This window comes from Xiphophorus hellerii, chromosome 5 (assembly GCF_003331165.1).
Source record: "Xiphophorus hellerii strain 12219 chromosome 5, Xiphophorus_hellerii-4.1, whole genome shotgun sequence".
NCBI lineage: Eukaryota > Metazoa > Chordata > Actinopteri > Cyprinodontiformes > Poeciliidae > Xiphophorus > Xiphophorus hellerii.
The window spans coordinates 14,120,651-14,139,421 of record NC_045676.1 but is presented as its reverse complement, the minus strand read 5'-3'; the positions used below and the strand labels follow the sequence as shown (position 1 = coordinate 14,139,421).

Genomic DNA, 18,771 nt, shown 5'->3' with positions numbered 1-18,771 from the left:
TGCAAAAAGAAAAACAATCAAGTTGTTACAATGGCCAAGTCTGAACTCAGTACGATTAAAAAAGTGATACGGAACCTTAAAGGAGCTATAAATAAAAAGACAGTAAATCTAATGAGCTGATGGAGTGTTGTATATGTCAGGCTCAGGCACTGATGGACACAGGGACTGAACAGAAAATTACAACCAGGTATTTATTGGGAGGTCGACAAACTCTTAGTCAGACAGGCCAGGGTCAGAACCAGGGAATCAATTCAGGATCAGGCGGCCCCTGATCTTCGGGCCGGGCAAACAGGGGATCCGAGCCCGCGGGTCCAGAGCCCAGGTCGAAACGGGTATCCGGTCAGACAGGCCCGGGGGGGGGGGGGGGGGGGGGGTCGAAGCCAGGAGGTCCTTTTCCAACAGAGAGGGTCAGGGATCAGGGACAGGAGAGGGATCGCTGAGGGAGAGACAGACAGACAGGTTAGATTCTGGGCAGTCAGCTCAAGTATCAGTAGCAGGTCTGAAGGTGTTACCGCTGAGGGTTTCACAACAATCTGACGCAGTGCAGGGAGAGTTCCGTCCTTATATGGCAGCAGCTGGAGATCAGGAGGATGACGATCAGGTGCGAGTGGTCACTGCACAACAGCAGCTGTGACAGTATAGAACTAAACTGTTTCACAATCATACAAGAAACCTCTCATATGTCAGACAGAAAACTTCATAGTACTGTTGATTCAAATTGTTCTACATGCTAATCAATGAATGGTCATTTTTACAAAACTGCACTTCAGAGCAGATTTTTGTTCATTATAGTGTTTCACAGTGTATTTTTACAGCATTCTTTCTTACAACTCATTGTCTGGGAGTGAAATCTTGCCCTCTCAATGTGTAATATACAATCTCAGCTGCCAATATTTTTATATGCAAATGTATGACTACAGAGCTGTGACCTGATGATGCTATCACAGGAGAATGTAGTTCTTCTTTTAATCATTTTTTTTAGATGATAAATCTCCCAATTTCTTTTAAAATGTAACATTAAAAATGATATCCTAAAATGGGTTCATTATGACAGTGGTTTTCTGCAACTGAAACTTTTTTAGTCCATCATTTCGAGGAGCCCAATTTTTTTTACTCTTGTTACATTTATAGCTTACCTTTGCAAAATTGAAACTATATGTAGTTTGGTCAGCAGATAGGTCAATGAATCATATTTTTAACATACTACATTTTACATATTTCCAAACCCTGTAAAACCACAAAATTACTTGTGGTTCACTCTTGGCACAAAGTTTATCTTGTTCCCAGTAGAGGCTGAACTCTGTCAGGACATCTTCTTATCGCTGACCTTGTTTGTGTTGTTCATGGACAGAATCTTGAGACGCAGTCAGAGAAAGGAAGGTGTCTCTTTGGAGAACCTTAGGGTTTTAATGTGAGTTTTCCATACAATGTGGTTCCGTCGCCATTTTTAAGCCATGATCTCCAGAGTCAACTGGAATGGTTTACATCTGAGTGTGAAGCTCCCTGGAAGTCCTCTAATTTTAAGGTAATGGTTTTCAATCATAAAAGGTAGAATGATCCCTTCAAAGACATCTGTCACACGCCCCTCCGACAGGAAAACGCTCACGAAACATCATTCTTCTGATTCCAGCCCTGTACTTCACAGTTGGAATTGTGGTCTCAGGTTATCAAGCTTCCTCTTTTTACTTTCGAATGTAATGAAGCTCCAATTATGGCCTAACTCTTGAATACTAGTTTGATCAGATTGGACATGTCTCCAAATATTAAGGTCTTATTTCTTGAGTGTGTTTGCACATTGTAATTTGTTTTTATGTTCCTTTTGGACAAGCCGATGTAGGTCTCAGTTTGCCATGAATAATGACACTATTACCAGCCTCACAATTTCTTTTGCCATGTTGCTGGGGTTGATACACACACTTTGCACTAAACTGTGCTAACATCTGAGACCCAGAACATGCTGTGTTCCCACTGTTTATTCCTACGCATAATTGTTTGAACAAATGAACATGGCATCTTCATGCATGTGGAGACTGTACCCAAGAACAAATATGACTTGTGGAGGCCCACAGTTCTCTTCCTGATGTCTTGCTGTAGTTTCCTTTTATTTATTTTTTTCATTGTCTCACACATAAAGTACTTTGTTTGAGGTGTTGCTTTGAAATAAATTCACAGTTGTGTCAATTCAAATCTTCTAAGTGAAAAATCAAGCCATATCATCACCTGAACTTCCCCAGATAACTTACAATCTGGGAAGATCCTAATGAACCAGTAACTATTTCAAAGTTTCCCTGGTTCAACACACCTGAACCCACTGAACACATCTTTTGTAGGGTTTTCCAGGGCCCAACATGCAGAGAGTCTACTTCATTAATTTTAATCAGCTGAGTTTTAGCAGGAACAGGCCCAAAGCATGAATGACAACAGCCTCTGAAAGACGGAGTTGGTTTAAAGGCGTAGTACTCTTGAAGATTTAAAGAAGTAAAAATATCTCTATTACTAGTCTGGTATTTAGCAAAAGAAACAAATTTGATAAAACAATCTGATTAACATCAGACGACGAATGACAGTTCATCTGGTTTCTGCTGTATTATATTTGAATTGGAAATACATGGGGATCCACCAGCCTGAGTTGGAGAGTGCTGCTAGACAAAGTGATGCTGATGGATGGACAGATGGATGGATTTATTTCATATATTTAGAAAGCAATCAGTTAAAACTTGATGACAAGGCAGAGATTTGAACTCTCTCCCGCTGCCATTGCCCCACATCATAAGTCCCAGATCTTTCCAGAAGCCCTCACTGGTGAAGAACATTTATCTGGAGTAAAGGTAACAAGCAGCACCAGAATTTATGAAAGATTTTTTCTGCCCTGTCAGTCATTCCTCAGCAATTGCTGATCTATGATTTCAGAGAAGGGTTACCCCTGAAGCTATCAGAAGCTACTCAGTTTTACCACTCTGCTATTATTCTGTCTAATCTAAAACCAGGGCAGCTGAAAAGAAAAATCTTCCTTGTGAGAAAAAGGCATAGAAAAATATGGCATGCAATCACAAATAATTATCAAAGACCCTGCATCCTTTCAAAAGCACTTTATTTACTGTGTTTTTCACTATAAATATAACAATGAAGAACAAGGTCTTATTTCTTTTTAACAAACCTCTTAATAGAAAAAGAAAAGTCTGAATGAGTCTACAAAGCTTTAGCAAATACATCTTGGCAATAAGGCACACTAGGAGGAGTTAAAAGTTTACACCTATGTTAAGCCAGACTGCACTTCACTGACGCATGTTTTTTTTTTTTATTTGTTTGTTTTGTTTTTTGCCTTTTTGTTAATTCCAAAGGCAGCTAAATCATTGTTGGACTCTCCGGACAAAACTAACATGCAGAGTTGCAACACGACCAGCTAAAAATGCCAGGGTTGTAACACTTCAATGAGCTAGCTTTTAATCCTTGCTGAAACTGCTAAAAAGTAGCTGAACATGAAGGTTCTTTGTGTTCCCACTCATAACACCAAAGTACATTAGGTTACAGATTAGAAGATTACAATAAATGTTAAAAGCTAAAAAACTATTGCTCACTTTGGCAAAAAAAAAGTAATACAAAGAGGAAAAAATATATATTTTTCTACTTTTGTTACTCTGACTTTTATCCCTACTCAAGTTGTAAATAAGTAAAGAAATATATTATACCTTTTTTTACTTCATACATAACAAATGTAATGCATATATTAAATATATATATATTTATCCAGACTTTCTGTCTTCATCATAAAAGCAGTTAACAGCAGTTAGTCCTCTACATGAAGTCCAGTTTAATTGGAGCAAAAAAAGGGACAACTTGGAGTGAGATTATGAACTCAAGACAACACGGTTGCTTTTCATTTAACATCTTGGAACAAATAACTTATTTTATCAACAGTCCAATTTTCCCCACAACTTTCAGAGTTGTGTGTGGTAATCAAAAATGTGGAAAGTAAAAGAATATTCCAAATGAAAAGATGGCAAAACAGGAACTAAAACTGAACTGAAAATACAAGTCTGCATTAAAAAAAGGTTTTATATACAGCGGAGAAAATAAGTATTCAGTATAAGAAAATGTTCTTAAGTGGCCTGTTGACACAATTTTATACCTTTTGACTTTAATAACCCAAGTTATGTATGTATGCAGAGAAATCAAAGTGTTTCTATAGGGAACAAATATTGAACATGTGAATGAAAGGAAGTAAAAACAAATAAAAAGCTAAGAAAACATCTGAAATCTAAGAGTATTTGAAAAGCAATCTTGTTTCTTATTATTTCAAATTAGTATTGGAAACTCTGTTGATTTCAAAGAAAGAGAAAAAAGTCTTTATTGGCTAAGTCAATCACTGGACTTTAATCCAGTGGGATATCTATAAAGAAAGAAAAGAAAGATTTGAAGTCAGCATGTAGACAATATCTTGAAGTTGTAATTACCAAAACAAGTCTTGTCTCTTGAGAAATGAGCAATTCAGTAAACATCTTCAATACGTATTCCCTGAGTTCCCAATCTGGCTTCCACACTAAATTTGAAATCATGTCCTTTGTTTGTGTCGACTACTTGGGTTGTGACCACCATAAACTTGGCGCTAACTACTGGAAAACGTTGACAGGTTCAGAACATATTTTCACCGCTGTTTATGTGACTGTAATGACAGTGACTTCCTGATTAGCAGCTGCTTGAAGTAGTTTGGAGGTTCCACTACATTCAGCACATTGCATGCCTCCTTGCATATTTAAGAGTGAGGTATTGCTCCAGTTTTAAACTTCTTGCAAGCAAAGTTTGAAGTTTCACAAGTGCCCCAAAAAACATATCTTAAAGACTTTCTTTTTTTGTCGGCAAAGTAAAACTCACACATTAATAACACACTTCAAAACAAACAGCCAAACTAGTCATGTCCACTCATGAGTTCATGCTCTGTATTTAATATCTCTTCATTTCAAGGTGGCGTTTCCATGCCAGTTATAAATATGTTTAAGTGCACCTCGGTCTAGAGCGATTTGGAGGAGGAGAAATAAAGAGGGAGGCAGGAGTGTTACTGCAGAGTCATTCTGACATCTGACTCCAGAGGCTCAAACCCACTCATCTCACTATGATACAGTAACAACAAAAATAAAGTTCACTGGAAATACAAATAGAAGAAGACTCAGGTGCCGTGCACAGATGGGAGTCTGTTCCTTCTGGTGTCAACCTCACAGCCCTGTTTTGTTTCTAAAGGCACGTACTGTACGGTGATGTAAGGCACTGTAGCCAAGCGCAAAGAGTCTCTCTGAAGTCATCAGATTGGAGTGTATTAAGTATTTGGTTGGTAAAAATGGAGATGGGCCAAGCAGTGTAGGAACCCAGTTCTTAAAGAAAAACAAACATATTTGTTCACCTTTCAAGACTCAAGCATTTCATAACAACAATAAAATATACTTAAATGAAGGAAAACAAACATCTATTCAGTCTTAGTCCCCTATTAATACAGTTTCTAATGATGGGGAACATCTAAAGGCACATGATGTATTCCAGTTTGCTCTTCATTTTTGTGCCTTTCGGACTCCCATCTTTAAAAGGTACACACACACAAAAAAAACTGCAGGGTAATTTTTTTTTTTTTTTACCCCAAATGCTGGGTTTCTGCTGTTGGGAGAGTGTTTAGGTACTTTCAACCAATCACTTGGTCAACAATTGTGACCGAGGTTGTCGGTTTAGAGAGAGACATTTTGAACTACGAAACAACCTGATCAAACATTGCTGGATGAAATACCAAAGGATAAGATGGTAAATTAATGCTGTGTTATTATGTTTATGTCAGTGGGTTGTGTTATTATTTTCCACAACACTAGTGTTAGCATTAAAGAACAAGCTTAGTCACTCAAGATTAACATTAGCCTAGTACCTGTCTGCACAAGCTAGTACTAGACCAAAGAATTTGTTACAGAGTTAATATAAATGGGCTGAAGAAACAGGGTTTTACATCTAATTTAAGTTTCTTTGCAATTAAGTTTTAAAGTTACTACTTTCTTAAATGTTTGTATTCAATTATTTTTGACTTTCGAGTTTAATAAAAGATCTGCTGAAAGAAACAAAAATAATAATTTTTTATAGTGTTGTATAATGAGCATGATTTGTCTTTTATCCAAAATTAATTGTTAGTCACTAACAATCTTTCAGTACATAATCACTTTCCTTTCTTTCTGTATCTTATTTATTAACATTTGATGCTTTTTTAGTAATGCTAAGCTAAGCTAAAAATCTTTCAATTGAATCCATTTACATTTGCAAGTTTGGATTGATCATCATTTGACCCACAGATTGGTTAGTGATATGCTCTGAAATTAGGTTGTTTTAAACCCAGCAGTTTTTATAGTGTATCAACATTAAGACACATGTTTCAGAAGTTCATAACCAGGGACAAAAGAATCAGGGAACAAAACAAAGACCTAAAACCTTCATTTAAAACAACTGAAACACACAAAACAAACTACACCAAAAAGTACCAATTGGGCACATGGAAAGCAATGCACATTCAACCAGCATGGACAGCATCACCTACAGCATGTAAAACTGGCTAGAATACTAGATATTAATGGAAAAAAAAGACTACAAACATGGATATATCCAAAGACAGTGGTATCATCTTATCAGTAGTTCCTGGTTGCCTTTTCCTTCTTTCCATTTACTTCGCTTTCTTTGTTTTCATACATTACACAGTGTATAGATCTGTTTCAGAGAAAAAAAAATACCAAGATAAAAAAAAAAAGCAAAAGGAATAAAGCATTAATAATGCGTCTTTTCTTCATAAATACTTTAAAAAGTACCGTAAATGTCCCTGCTGCAACAGCAACAAGATGGTGCAATGAAAGAGAGACAATATGCATATTACTGGAGTTGTGGTTACTGTTGCAGGGGAAGCATTTGAAGTGTGTTACAACATTCAGAAAATAAAACAGTGACGCTGTCTAACAGAGCTGCTCCCCTTTCTAGCCCCGGAATATAGAGAGGATGACAGCAACTAATGGAAAATACCAGGCCATAATTTTGTCCCAGTCTTGCAGTCTTAGTATTTGCTACGTATCCCATTAGAGATCAAGTTCAAAAGATGTTTTTGTGGCGTGGACAGATGCTGTTGAGATTCAGTCACTGGATGACTCGATCTGAGCCCCTGTTTCAGTACGACTGGTAGATGTCATGGATGGGCAGTGGGAAGGCCGCGGCGGGGAAGGCTTGGGGCATGGCGTAGCCAGCATAACCTCCATATGCCGTGGCTGCCATGGCGGCATTTTTCTGCAGGGCAGCCAGAGCGGCTGTGTTTGCAGCATAGTTAGCGATAGGGACGTACCCAGCTCCATACAGGCTGGCAGCGGCTGGGATGCGTTGGACGTTGTGGGCCATGGCGTAGACGGGAGTGATTGGACGGCCCTAGGTAAGGAGGAAGGACAGGTAAACTGGATTTAGATAGGAATAAAGAAAAATTAACCTAGATTTTAAGAGTACCGGTACACATCCGATAAAAAGCTGCTTTGACTTGGATTTTGCAACCTCTGTGTAACCTTGAATAAGATGGGATATTCTAAATCTTTACATCAAAAAAACATATACATGTTCCTGCCAATAACATCCATAACTTTTTCACTTTTTTTGCATGTTTCAATGTGTGGGGATGTGAATATGTGATAGACCCACTGAAAATGATAATTGAAAAGTAGAAAGAAAATGATAGTGTATTTGTATTTGTGCGCAATCCTCTGTGCAATGGCATTCTTGATTATGTTGTAAAGTAGAATAAAAAATTTCAGTGTCCAGCTGTGCAAGGTTGGTATATTATTTATAAAACATTTAAATAAATGAAACCATCTGTCACTTTCCTTGAGTCTCACGATTATGCACTACTTAGTATTGACCCGTCACATAAAAGTCCAATAAAATACTCCTAAGGTTTTGCTTGTAATGAGGCAAAACAAGTAAACATTTATATGGATACTTTTGTGTATGACATTATAAGACACACCTGGAACGGTGGAGGTGTGGACACTGAAGGTAAGACAGTGGCGGCAGCGGCAGCAGTGGCAGCGCTGTGTTCAGGGTGCTGCATGGTCAGAGGGTTCATGAGGTGCTCCACTGAGTGCACTTTCCCCTCCTCCATCACTTTGGCTGCAGGAGGAGCGCTGAACACTTGGTACTGTCCACCTAGAGTCGGCAATGCCACTGTGCATAGAGAGGTACAAAAATGAAAGCCTGGATAACAGACAAGGCCACGACAGATTAAACAACATACAACCAGCCATGCTCAAACATGCATCCAATCATGCTTAGTTTAACAGGCTTCAAAAGAAGAGAAGGAGATGATTGAAACAAGAGGGAAAAATAAGTCACAAAAACAGCAATTGGAGTGTGATTCAGATTATGTTGCTTTTCAACTACGGAAAAGTTGAACGAATATCCTCCTTCACATGCACACATCTTTAAACCACAATGCAAATACAACATCAGTCATTGTTTTAAATGCACAAAAGAGTTTTCAATATGGTGCTGATCCTGTGATTCAACATATACAGAAACCAAAACTCCTCGATCTTGGTTAGTTATGTCTAGTTCACAAAATTGACCAAATGTTGACCAAATAAATACACGATTTTAAAGCAATGACCAGTATGTCAAATATAATGAAGATGTTGACAAAACAACGTAGCATTAGAAAGTAGAAAGATAATACCAGTGTTTGCATGTTGACCTTGATTTTTTTTTTTTATCAAAATTTTTTCTTGTGCCATCTAAAAATAATATGATTTACCAAAACAAAACACTCTATGAATTTGTTTCACTTTTGCTCACTGTTCACCAAAAAATGAGTCATAGCAAATTTGGTACACCACTCTAAAATGTATAATTACCAACATTCATAGGTAATGCAGCATGTTGACGAACAAGAGTTCTTGTTTTATGTTTTTTACATATTTGTTAAAATTGTCACTATGTCATGAAAGTATAACATAAGACAGACAATTTGTTAAAAAAAATAAAAAATAAAATAAAATAATAATCTAGTTTCTCTGCCTCCTTCCTGTGGTCTGACTGTCATCTACAGAAATGCACTGCTACTGGTTAGAAGCAACCAATCAGAGCCAGGAAGAGGGTTTTAGACGTGTCAATCAACTTTGTGTATGCACTGCACACATGGTAACCCTACACAGCGTGTTCAAACACACATAATTCACACAATTATTTCTGCTTTCTAAATGGCAAAGTACTAATAACTTAGTATTGTTTTTAGAATTATTTACTTAGGCGTTTGTGGATGGAACTAATGTGACTGAGGTTCAGTTTGTTCGTTCACCTTTTCTGCTCTTCCCATTAACGTTCTAGAGACATAGGGTTTCAAAATATTGACTTTATTGTCCTTCAGATACTGTAACTAATGTGGTTTGCTTAAGGTTATTGTCCAGTTGTGTCCAAATGTTAACTTTCTGGTTATCATTTTGAGAGTTGTTTCAATATTTCCGTATCATGTCCTTTCATGATGAAGTTCACTACTCCCTCCTGCAACAAAACACCCACACAACATTATGCTGTTGCCCATAAACTTTACAGTATGGATGGTATTCTCAGGCTTGAAAGAAAAAAAACTTTGTTTTTAAAAAAATTGTATATTAATCTCTTAAACGTAGAATGGCACAATGGGTGGACATTCCCACTGTGTTTGCATACAGTTGTTTGAGCAGATGAACATAGAACCCCGAGGCACTGGGAAATTCGACCCAGACTCGTTCAGGTCTATAAGCTGATTTCTTTTGATTTCACCATGATGTCAGGAGTGCCTCCAATTACCTCAAATATTGTGAAGCTTAGGAAACATTTAATCATCCTCAGGGATTTGCTAGCTTGTTTAAAGGCATGCTAATCCTAATGTATGACAACTTCTCACTTTGATGAAAGGACCAAGCAACCTCTCTAAAATCTCTTCAATAATTTCAGGATTTAGTAAATAGGAAAAAAAAATGGGTCATCTTAATTTGCCTAACATAGAGAACAAAAGATCTAGTATGACATCAACTAAAGAGGAAGGTTGAATGCTTTCTACAATGTATCTGAATATTTATTTTCAGTTGTATGCATTTGGTCAAATTAGTCATGTTGAGATGTATTCTCATTATTCTGCAGCCAAATAAACAACATATAATTAAGCTGAAAATTTTCAAAAGGTTTTATATTCTTTGAACAGAACTCACATGTGAAAATCCCTGTGTCTTAATCTGAAAATTAACTACAATCCTATTGTTGATACTACTTTACTAGCATAATGCTGTCTTCAGCTCTTCCTCCTTTCAAAACTGATGATATCTGAAGGTATGACAAATTCCCAACTAGTTACTGGAAAGCTGGTTGGACTCTCTGTCAGGACTGAATAAGCAAAACATAGTTAATTACCTTATTATGTAACTACATTTTTTTTGCAATGTGCACCAACAGAGCTATTGAGTTTTCTGTGCTGAGATTTATCTGCCCTGATTGATGTTTCCTTTATGAGTTGAATATCTTCCGAGCATTACCGTCGCTGCACTTCCTTCTTCTTACTGGCAGGAAACAAAGTAGAAAAATTCTCAAAACTTTCTTGTCATGTCCTTCTTCTTTTGGATTAGAGATTATTATTATTTAAGATCAACTTTTCCAAACACTGGCATTATAATTTAGCTGATTGGAATACAGTTTAAATTTGTGAATTAGTTTTGCATTTCAGCTCCATTTTGACTGAAACTATTTAAAGAAAAAAAACAAAAACTGGAAATTTGATACATGTTGGGAAAGACAATTTATTTATTTATTTTTTAAATTTAAACTATTTCAACCATTATAAAGTCAAATTGGAACTGAGTGAATGCATTATATTGTGGAAGCAGATTCTGTAAGTACAATCCTGTTTAAACAGATAACAGTGCTGTGTGGGGAATTACACACTAATCAAAAGGTTATAAAGAACATAAAATTTTGTCTCAACATTATGGCTATGATGCCTGGCAATTGAAAAACATTTAAGCTGAAAACCTTGGTGTGGCATGTCCAAATTGGGGTATTTGTTCTGATATATATTTTTAATCCCTAACTGCTTTTAAACCAATGAATGCATCACTGGTCTGCATTGTTTAAATTCCCTCAATGATTAAAACAACTGCTGACCAATGAATCCCATTGTTTTCCCTTGACACAGCACTATTATCAGTCTGAACACTAAACAACACATTTCGTTTTTGATTAGAGGTAGAAAGAGGACTGAAGTAAAGCAGCTACTTTCTGGTCATGCTCACATGGGTTGATATTATGCCTTTATACTCATGACCATCCAGCAACAGCTATCATGCAGATTCAAGAAAGGTTCCGTAAACCACGCAGGACAGAGGTTTAGTAAAGGCTTAGAGATGGGCGATGACATTAATGAGTATGTCTGTCTCACTGACTTGTGCCTGGTTTGATGCCAACTGGGTTGACGGAGGCAGGAAGCTCCAGACTGGGTATCAGTTCATAGGGCTTTTCGGGCTGCTTGGTCTTGCCCTCGTGGTAGCGACTGTAGATGCCACGACCGGCAGAATAACCCCCTAGGTAAGACCCTCGAGGTCCAGGGGTACGATTACCTGAGGCTGCACGACCACGCCCTCGCACGGAACCTGCTTAAAATACAGTTACAGTATAATATGATGATGGGGTTGTGGGCTGGGATTTGTAGATGTTTTGTTGGGCAGCAGGATTTTACGTTGGGTTCAGAACGTCTTTGGAAGCTCCACTTGAGAAATTGACCTTTATGTAAGAGACTTGTTAAAGTTTTGTTTAAAACCTGGAGGCAGTTAGTATTTTACCTGCAGCTGATAACTCTCATAGCATCTTCATCTAAAACTTACTCCAGGTTTTAGATGCTAAAGCTAGGAACTAATCTGAGTGGGGTCAAGACCAAAACAGACTATTTTTAAAAACTTCAGTCTTAAAAATGTCCTAGCAGTTCATGCAAATGTTATTTCATTAATCCCTGAGTCATTGCCAAATATGTATTTGTTGTTAATTTACTTTTAAACCTACAATTATTTATACAGGAAACAGATGGTAGGCAGTGCACCACCAAGTATCTTCCAGTGTGAAACATGTAGTGAACAGTCAGAGTGACTGCCTGACAGAAGTATTAGTTTCAATGAAAAAAGTCATTGAGTTAAAGACTATTATGTTGATTTCCCATCACTTTACTTTTTCTATCAGTTACCCTAACTTAAAACCAAATTTAATGTGACATATTGAGTACAGCCTCCAAACTCTATTTTGTAAGTGATAAGAGGCTTTAAAATAAGTATATATCCAATACAACCCAACAGCAGTTTAAATTTAATTAAATTGCAGAAATCACTATGAGATTGCCTCTGGAACCAAGTAATTAAGATTAATACCCAATGATGATTCAAAGAGAGATGCTGCAAGTAAAACATTAACTGCCCTTAACCTATAACCTTTGAGCAGAACTTCAAAAAATGTTGATTAATCTATTTAAGACCAGCGCAGTAGCTGTAGTCTGCTTGTACAAAATACATTTCTCAAAGGATTTGCTCAGAAGTTGGTCGAGAAGATTTGGGGGGAATTTTGGCAATATTCCTGAAAAACAGTTAAATTGTACTCTGAGGTGTTTGGAGCTTTGGTGATAACTCTATAATAACCCAGCATGAAATGGTAGTTGACAGGACAGGAAGAAAAAAGATGGTGTTAGAAAATGTAATGGCAAGAAAACTAATTGTTCATTTGAGGTGTAAGTAGGAATATGGACATAAGGGATTACCATTGTTCTGTATCATTGGGGATCCTTTGGAGAGAAAACCAAAACACAATGATTGTTGATAGTCAAAAAGATTTTCCTGCTTCCACCCAAGACCACATTCAGTCAATCATTTAAGGTAATGGGATTAGCATTCATTGGTCCATCAAATTGTTTTGTTTTTGCCTTTGAACAACAGGCCTCCGATTTTGAGCCACAAACAATTAGCTAAATATTTTTCAAAACATTGATCAAAGATTCAATCATAATTTTAGTCATTGTGGACATTAACAAACACTGATGGCTTTTTTAGGTCAACAGAAATCTCTGGAGGGGTACTGGTCCAAAAGGTTTCAGCTATCATCAATATTTATAGATATTTCTTTCTTTCACCAAAATAATAGATTTTTTAAAATAAATATTAGTTGAAAAATATTAAAAACAACCAACCTTTCACAAAGTATTCCCTGTTGGGTCCAATAAGTGTGCTGTAAGGGTAACCATAGTAAGCCAACGTGTAGGGGTCACACTGGTAGATGTAGTTCTGCTGGGTAGGCTCTGGTGTAGCAGAAGCTCCTCCTTTAGAGGCTTTCTGACGTGAGTACTGCTCTTTATCTACCGGCTTGGCAAGTGTCACTTCGATGCAGGACCCTTCGATCTCTGTGCCATTGAGGTGGTCCATGGCCAGCACGGCATCATCTCGGGATATAAAGTGGACGAAAGCATAGTCACGGATTTTCTTCACACGCTCCACGCATCCGGGGTTCCACTGGCTGAAAATCTGTTAACAAAAAAAAGGCAACGGCATCTAATTTATTAATAAAAATGCCAGTCGGGTTGAGGTATTAAAATAATTTTTATCTTCTTTTAACCATCACTCGCTGTTTTTGTTGTATACAAAAGCAAAATTACAATGACCAGAAAGAAGACCAGTCCCTTCACCACCTGATGTGGCTTTTTGTATACTAGTTATTTACTCCATAGCTGTTCTTCTTCAGCAAATAAAACATTCAGGGCCTACTAGCAAGGTTTAGAGCTCTGAAATATAGCATTTATTGCCTCACATTCTGTCAACTTTTCTCACAGAACTTCAAAAACACTCTTACATACTCAATACCCCCCAAAAATGTAAGGAATAAGAATGAGAGTGTATATCCTACGTTTCTGATTGTCTCCTCGCTGGTCTCCATCATTAGATTCCTAACGTAGAGTATCTTTACTGTCTCCATCACGTCTTCATCTACGTCAATCTCTGGCTCAGCCCAGTCCACTGCGATCTGGTGGCCCCACAGCTGAATTCTTCCCGGCATCAACTTCCTGCGAGCCATGGCGGCTGCTCGATGTGATTCATACTCTACAAATGCAAAGCCACGGTTCTTCATCTTGTCAGCAGCACTGGCGTAAACTATCACGTCTAATACGCCTTCCGTCACTTTGGAGACTTCCTCCAGGATCTCCTCGCGCTTCTTGGTTTTGGGAATCCCACCGATGAAAAGACGGCAGTTGTCCACCGAGGAGCAGACCCCCAGCAGCCGGCCAGGCCGCACCTCATAGTTATTGAGCTCCCGCACTGCTCTCTTGGCTTCGTGTTTTTCTGTGTACATAACAAATGCGTACCCCCGGTTTTTCCCATCAAAGTCCATCATCAGGCGCATCTCATAGATGCGGCCTACTGTCTCAAACACCGGGACCAATTCGTCCTCGTAAACGTCTCGTGGGATCTTGCCAACGAAGATTTCACATCCTCGAGGAGGAGCTGGACCACTCCAGCCTGGAGGAGGCCCGTATTTACGCTGACCGTTTTCTTGGACCATACCGTAGCCAGTGCGCTCCATCAAGGACAACAGTGCAGCCTCATTGGGAGCTCCTGCAACTCCCTCTGGGAGGGTGATCTGTCCTTGGAGTGGATGGAAGGAGGCACCTGAAGGTTTGGAGGGTTTGGAGGGTGTAGAGTTGTTGCTCATGTTTGATGAGGAAACGGGATCTTCCGCTGTCATTCTGACAAGACCATCCAATCAGATTTTGGGCCTGGAGACCAAAAAGAAGGACAAAGTTTTGTAAATCAATTTGTAAAAGGAGAAACGAGACAAAACAAGAACAATGATGCTGGTCTATATTAATAAATTAGAAAAAAATTTATTTAACAAAAATGTTTATTTCACTTATTCAATATAAATATAGTGAATATAGTGAAATTATTACTACATAAAAACATAATACAGAATGATACATTTAAAGTATTATCAAAAATGATTATGTCTTAAAGTCAACGAACAATTCAGATTCTAAGAAGATGAGGCCATTAAATAAGACGAACTGTAAAGCAGTGCGGTTTAGGGTATTAAACCAGACATTGGGTCTTTTGGCAGTGTGGGCAAAAATCACAACCTTCTGGAAAATGAAACTAGCACCTCCACACAGTTCTCCCAAGAGGGAAGCTTTCCCTTTCTTAAAAAACATCCTGGTAGAAAGCTGTAGTGATTCTTCACTTGGTAACCAGCAGATGACATGACTTTCCAAATCATCACTGACTGTGGAATCTTCACACTGAACCTGAAGCAACTCAGATTATGTAGCCCTCCATATTTTATCCAGATGGTGAAACATTGATTTTTAAATAAAATGCAACGGTTGACATCAACTGAAAGGAGAATTTGGTCCACTGAGCAACAGCCCATGTTCTGACTACATCTGGGTTGTTGAGCTTAAACAATATATCTTGTGAAAATCCCTCAAACTCTTGAATGAGCTTTGCTTTACAATTGTTTGAGGGTTATGTCCATTCGTGTTGCTTGTGAAATCTTTGTTCTTTGTTCACCTTTTTTATACACACAACTTTCAATTAATTTGCCTGGAAATGGCTAGCTTCTTTAGTCATCAAAAAGGACCACATAAATGGTTGAACTATCATTCTTTGTGTTATAAATCAATGTAATATGAATTTAAGAAAACTGTTCCCTGTTGAATTATATGACAAGACATGTTAGATTTTATGTGACCTGAACACAAGTAAAAATACAGCACCTATAAATCCTAAGAGCTCTTTCCCTATCAGTTGTTTTACAACCTTGTTTTGTTGAGTCCCTCAGATCCACTGGTGACCTATGACCCCTATCATAGAGAATGAAGGGCTGTAAACCATGAAAACTCCAGCTCAAGGTTCATTGAGTTGGTCACATGCTCTGGGTGTGTGTGTGTGTGTGGGTGGGTGGGGGGGGGGGTGTGTGTGTGTGGGGACGGGGGTGCGCGCATGTGTGTGCGACACATATGTGCCTGTGTAAGAAATAACGAGGACGGCTACAGTAAAGCTAAGTGAGGTATTATGGGTGAAATACAATGCCATACGGTGTCACAAATATCTGCACAATGGTTGCTCATACATAATAATCTGTTGCTCACACGCACACACTACATAATGCTGCTGGACTTTCAACCCTCTTATCAATATGAATGTGATGCATGCAGGTGCAGTTTCACTGTGTGTATTTCTCTGTGTGTGTCCTTTCATTAGGAGGGCCGGCCCTAAAAGAGCAACTGAAAAAAATCAGAAATCGGCTTCCCAAACATAAACCTCTTACTTTCTTATTTTCCAACACAGCCAGCATTGAGAACGGAAAAATCCACAGGTTTTTAAATCTCCAAATCTCCTTGCAGCACACAACATCATAGCAGCCAATTACAGCCTCCACATTACTACTGTGTTATAGTTACCTTAAAAGTCCTTAGTGAGCGTTATAAAACTTGATTTTTTATTTTTTTTTTGTTAGGCAGTTATAATGCCCTTGACTTTGATGGTAACCGAAAGCTGTCGACAGAGGTGAAAACACCTCAAGGCCAAGTAGCCATGGTAACATGCACAGTCATTTGACATGACCCAACATCCAGTTCTCCTAGTCACCCACACATTCATGCACCTGTTGGTCATTTCTCCAAGACAGGAGAGCTTAGGGTTACCAAAAAGTAAGTCCCAAAACGATTCAGTTTACAAAACATTATTTTTAATAAAAAGAAACACACTGCAAATCATGTCTGAAGCAAAAACTTTAACTGTTCTTAACATGAACTCTTTAAAAGTAGGTCTGTGCAAAAAGACAATACCTAACAGAATTATATCCTCATTTGTCCTTCATATGCAATTAAATTAAGCTTATTTTACACTAGCCTATTAAAATGGCATATGGTGTGAATATGTATATAGTTACTTTCTGACATCACTGATGCTCAAGCTTTCAATTGATGTCCCAGCAGCTTGCAATATTTAAACCTCTCAGTAATCATTTGTCGATTTTGTCATTTTCTACTTGCCTGCTGTCATGCAGGAGTTCTCTACATTGAGAAAAAAAATATTCTTGTTGGTAGAAATGGGATAAGGAGCTTCATGATTCATACCTCTCTGCAATGTTCCCAGTTATCATTATCAAGTGAAAAATATTGTGACAAGAATTGTCCTTTAGAAAATTTACACTCAGGTGCATTCCAATTCCTGATGTGTACAAACCAGCTAATAAACAAACTTGTCTGTTTGCATATATTTCTGGTTGTGAGAACAAAGACGTTCCTGGTGTGGAAAAAGCTAACCCTTATTTTGCTAATGCGGATTGATCATTACAGTTCGTCAATACAATTAGCATTTCTGTCAAGTAGCCGACTGCAGGCTAGCTACCCGAAACTGACTGTAATAATCAGAAACTAATTTACCAAAATGAAGCTCATTGAACTGGTGTAACTTTATTCTGCACAGGAATCACCTGAAAACTTCTGCTTCACTTATTGTTCATGCTATGTTTATACCACAGTATAAAAACCTAAATACAATTATATAAATGACATAGAAAACATGATCTGAACTTTAGTGGTAATATTATTTTAGAAGCAGTTGGCATATTTATTGTTTTAAATAAAAGTAAATTAATGATGTATTTAATTTCTGTGTAAACAGCATATTTTCATAGCATTGAAATCATATACTGACCCAAGATTATTCCTTACTTCCTCTGATCTGAAAGTAATAAAGTGAGATAAAGCTGTAAAGACAGCAAAGTTAGAGTGGATTTATAATCTAATCATATCTAGAAAATGTAGTAAAATCCAAAGTCAGCCAAAAACTATGAGATGGGAGTGAATGCATTGCAAAGGATATTGCAATGCACTCATTGCATATTAAATTTTCCTAGTGAGTGAAAGAAGCCAGGAGGAAACCTGCAGCAGAACCTAGTAGATAATTAACCTCAGTCAAATCACAGCCTATTATTCAGAGGACATAAAGATTTACAGATGATGACTCTTATGGAAAGTTATGATGATCTAGGTGAGATTTCTCAGCTTTAACTCTAAGCTCTTACAGGAAGGGCTAACATTGGTCAGGTTAAACATAATCAGAGCTCAGACACAGAGTTCACCTGGTCAAAGGTTATGAACTTAAATGTTAAGGAAGTTAGTGTTTCAGTTATTGTGGAGATTGGCCATTACCTTATGTTCATGATTGATAGAAGCACCTGATTCTCTGCATATTTACCCTTATATTGGAGAATGGATTGTTTTATGAGTGGAGAGGAAGGGCTTTATGGACTTTCTTTGGGACCATTTTATGAATCTAGATTGGCTACTGCTGAAAAATACTTTTTGCCCAGATATAAACAAATTATTCATAGCTCTGACATTAAATAACCTCTGTCATTGATGTTTTTTCCACATTATCTGGCCAAATAACAAATCTCCTACCTGTTCACACTAGCCATCAGTTAGAGGTATCAATTTATACCAAGGTTGTGAAAAATAATGGATTCAAAACCCTTAAGCTATCCTACTCTTTGGTTCAAAGTCCTTGAAAAGTGACCAGAGTATCCTCTGGTTTTATGGAACAGAGTTACACAGCTCTGCCCCTCCTCCATCGGTTGCAACAAACTAACTAAACTTTTTCCTCTGAGGAAAAAAAAAAGCAAAAATTTGGCTGCTTGTAAATAATTTCAGTTAAAAAAATGGAT

General features: G+C 37.7%; 1 protein-coding gene across 12 annotated transcripts in view; it reads right to left on the bottom strand.

Annotated features, from left to right (window-relative positions):
• Positions 1-3,074: 3,074 nt before the first annotated feature.
• rbm47 (RNA binding motif protein 47) overlaps positions 3,075-18,771 on the bottom strand; it is a 42,746-nt gene continuing 27,049 nt past the window's right edge. For 7 of the 12 annotated variants that reach the window (XM_032562549.1, XM_032562550.1, XM_032562551.1 and 4 more), the window contains 6 exons: positions 13,948-14,815; positions 13,238-13,568; positions 12,812-12,835; positions 11,457-11,666; positions 8,015-8,211; positions 3,075-7,425 (listed from right to left, as the gene is read on the bottom strand). In XM_032562549.1, the coding sequence (XP_032418440.1) occupies positions 7,174-7,425; positions 8,015-8,211; positions 11,457-11,666; positions 12,812-12,835; positions 13,238-13,568; positions 13,948-14,784 (1,851 nt within the window). In that variant the 5' untranslated portion in view covers positions 14,785-14,815 and the 3' untranslated portion in view covers positions 3,075-7,173. The remainder of the gene's footprint in view (positions 7,426-8,014; positions 8,212-11,456; positions 11,667-12,811; positions 12,836-13,237; positions 13,569-13,947; positions 14,816-18,771) is intronic. The other 5 variants (XM_032562555.1, XM_032562557.1, XM_032562556.1 and 2 more) reach the window with 5 other exon arrangements.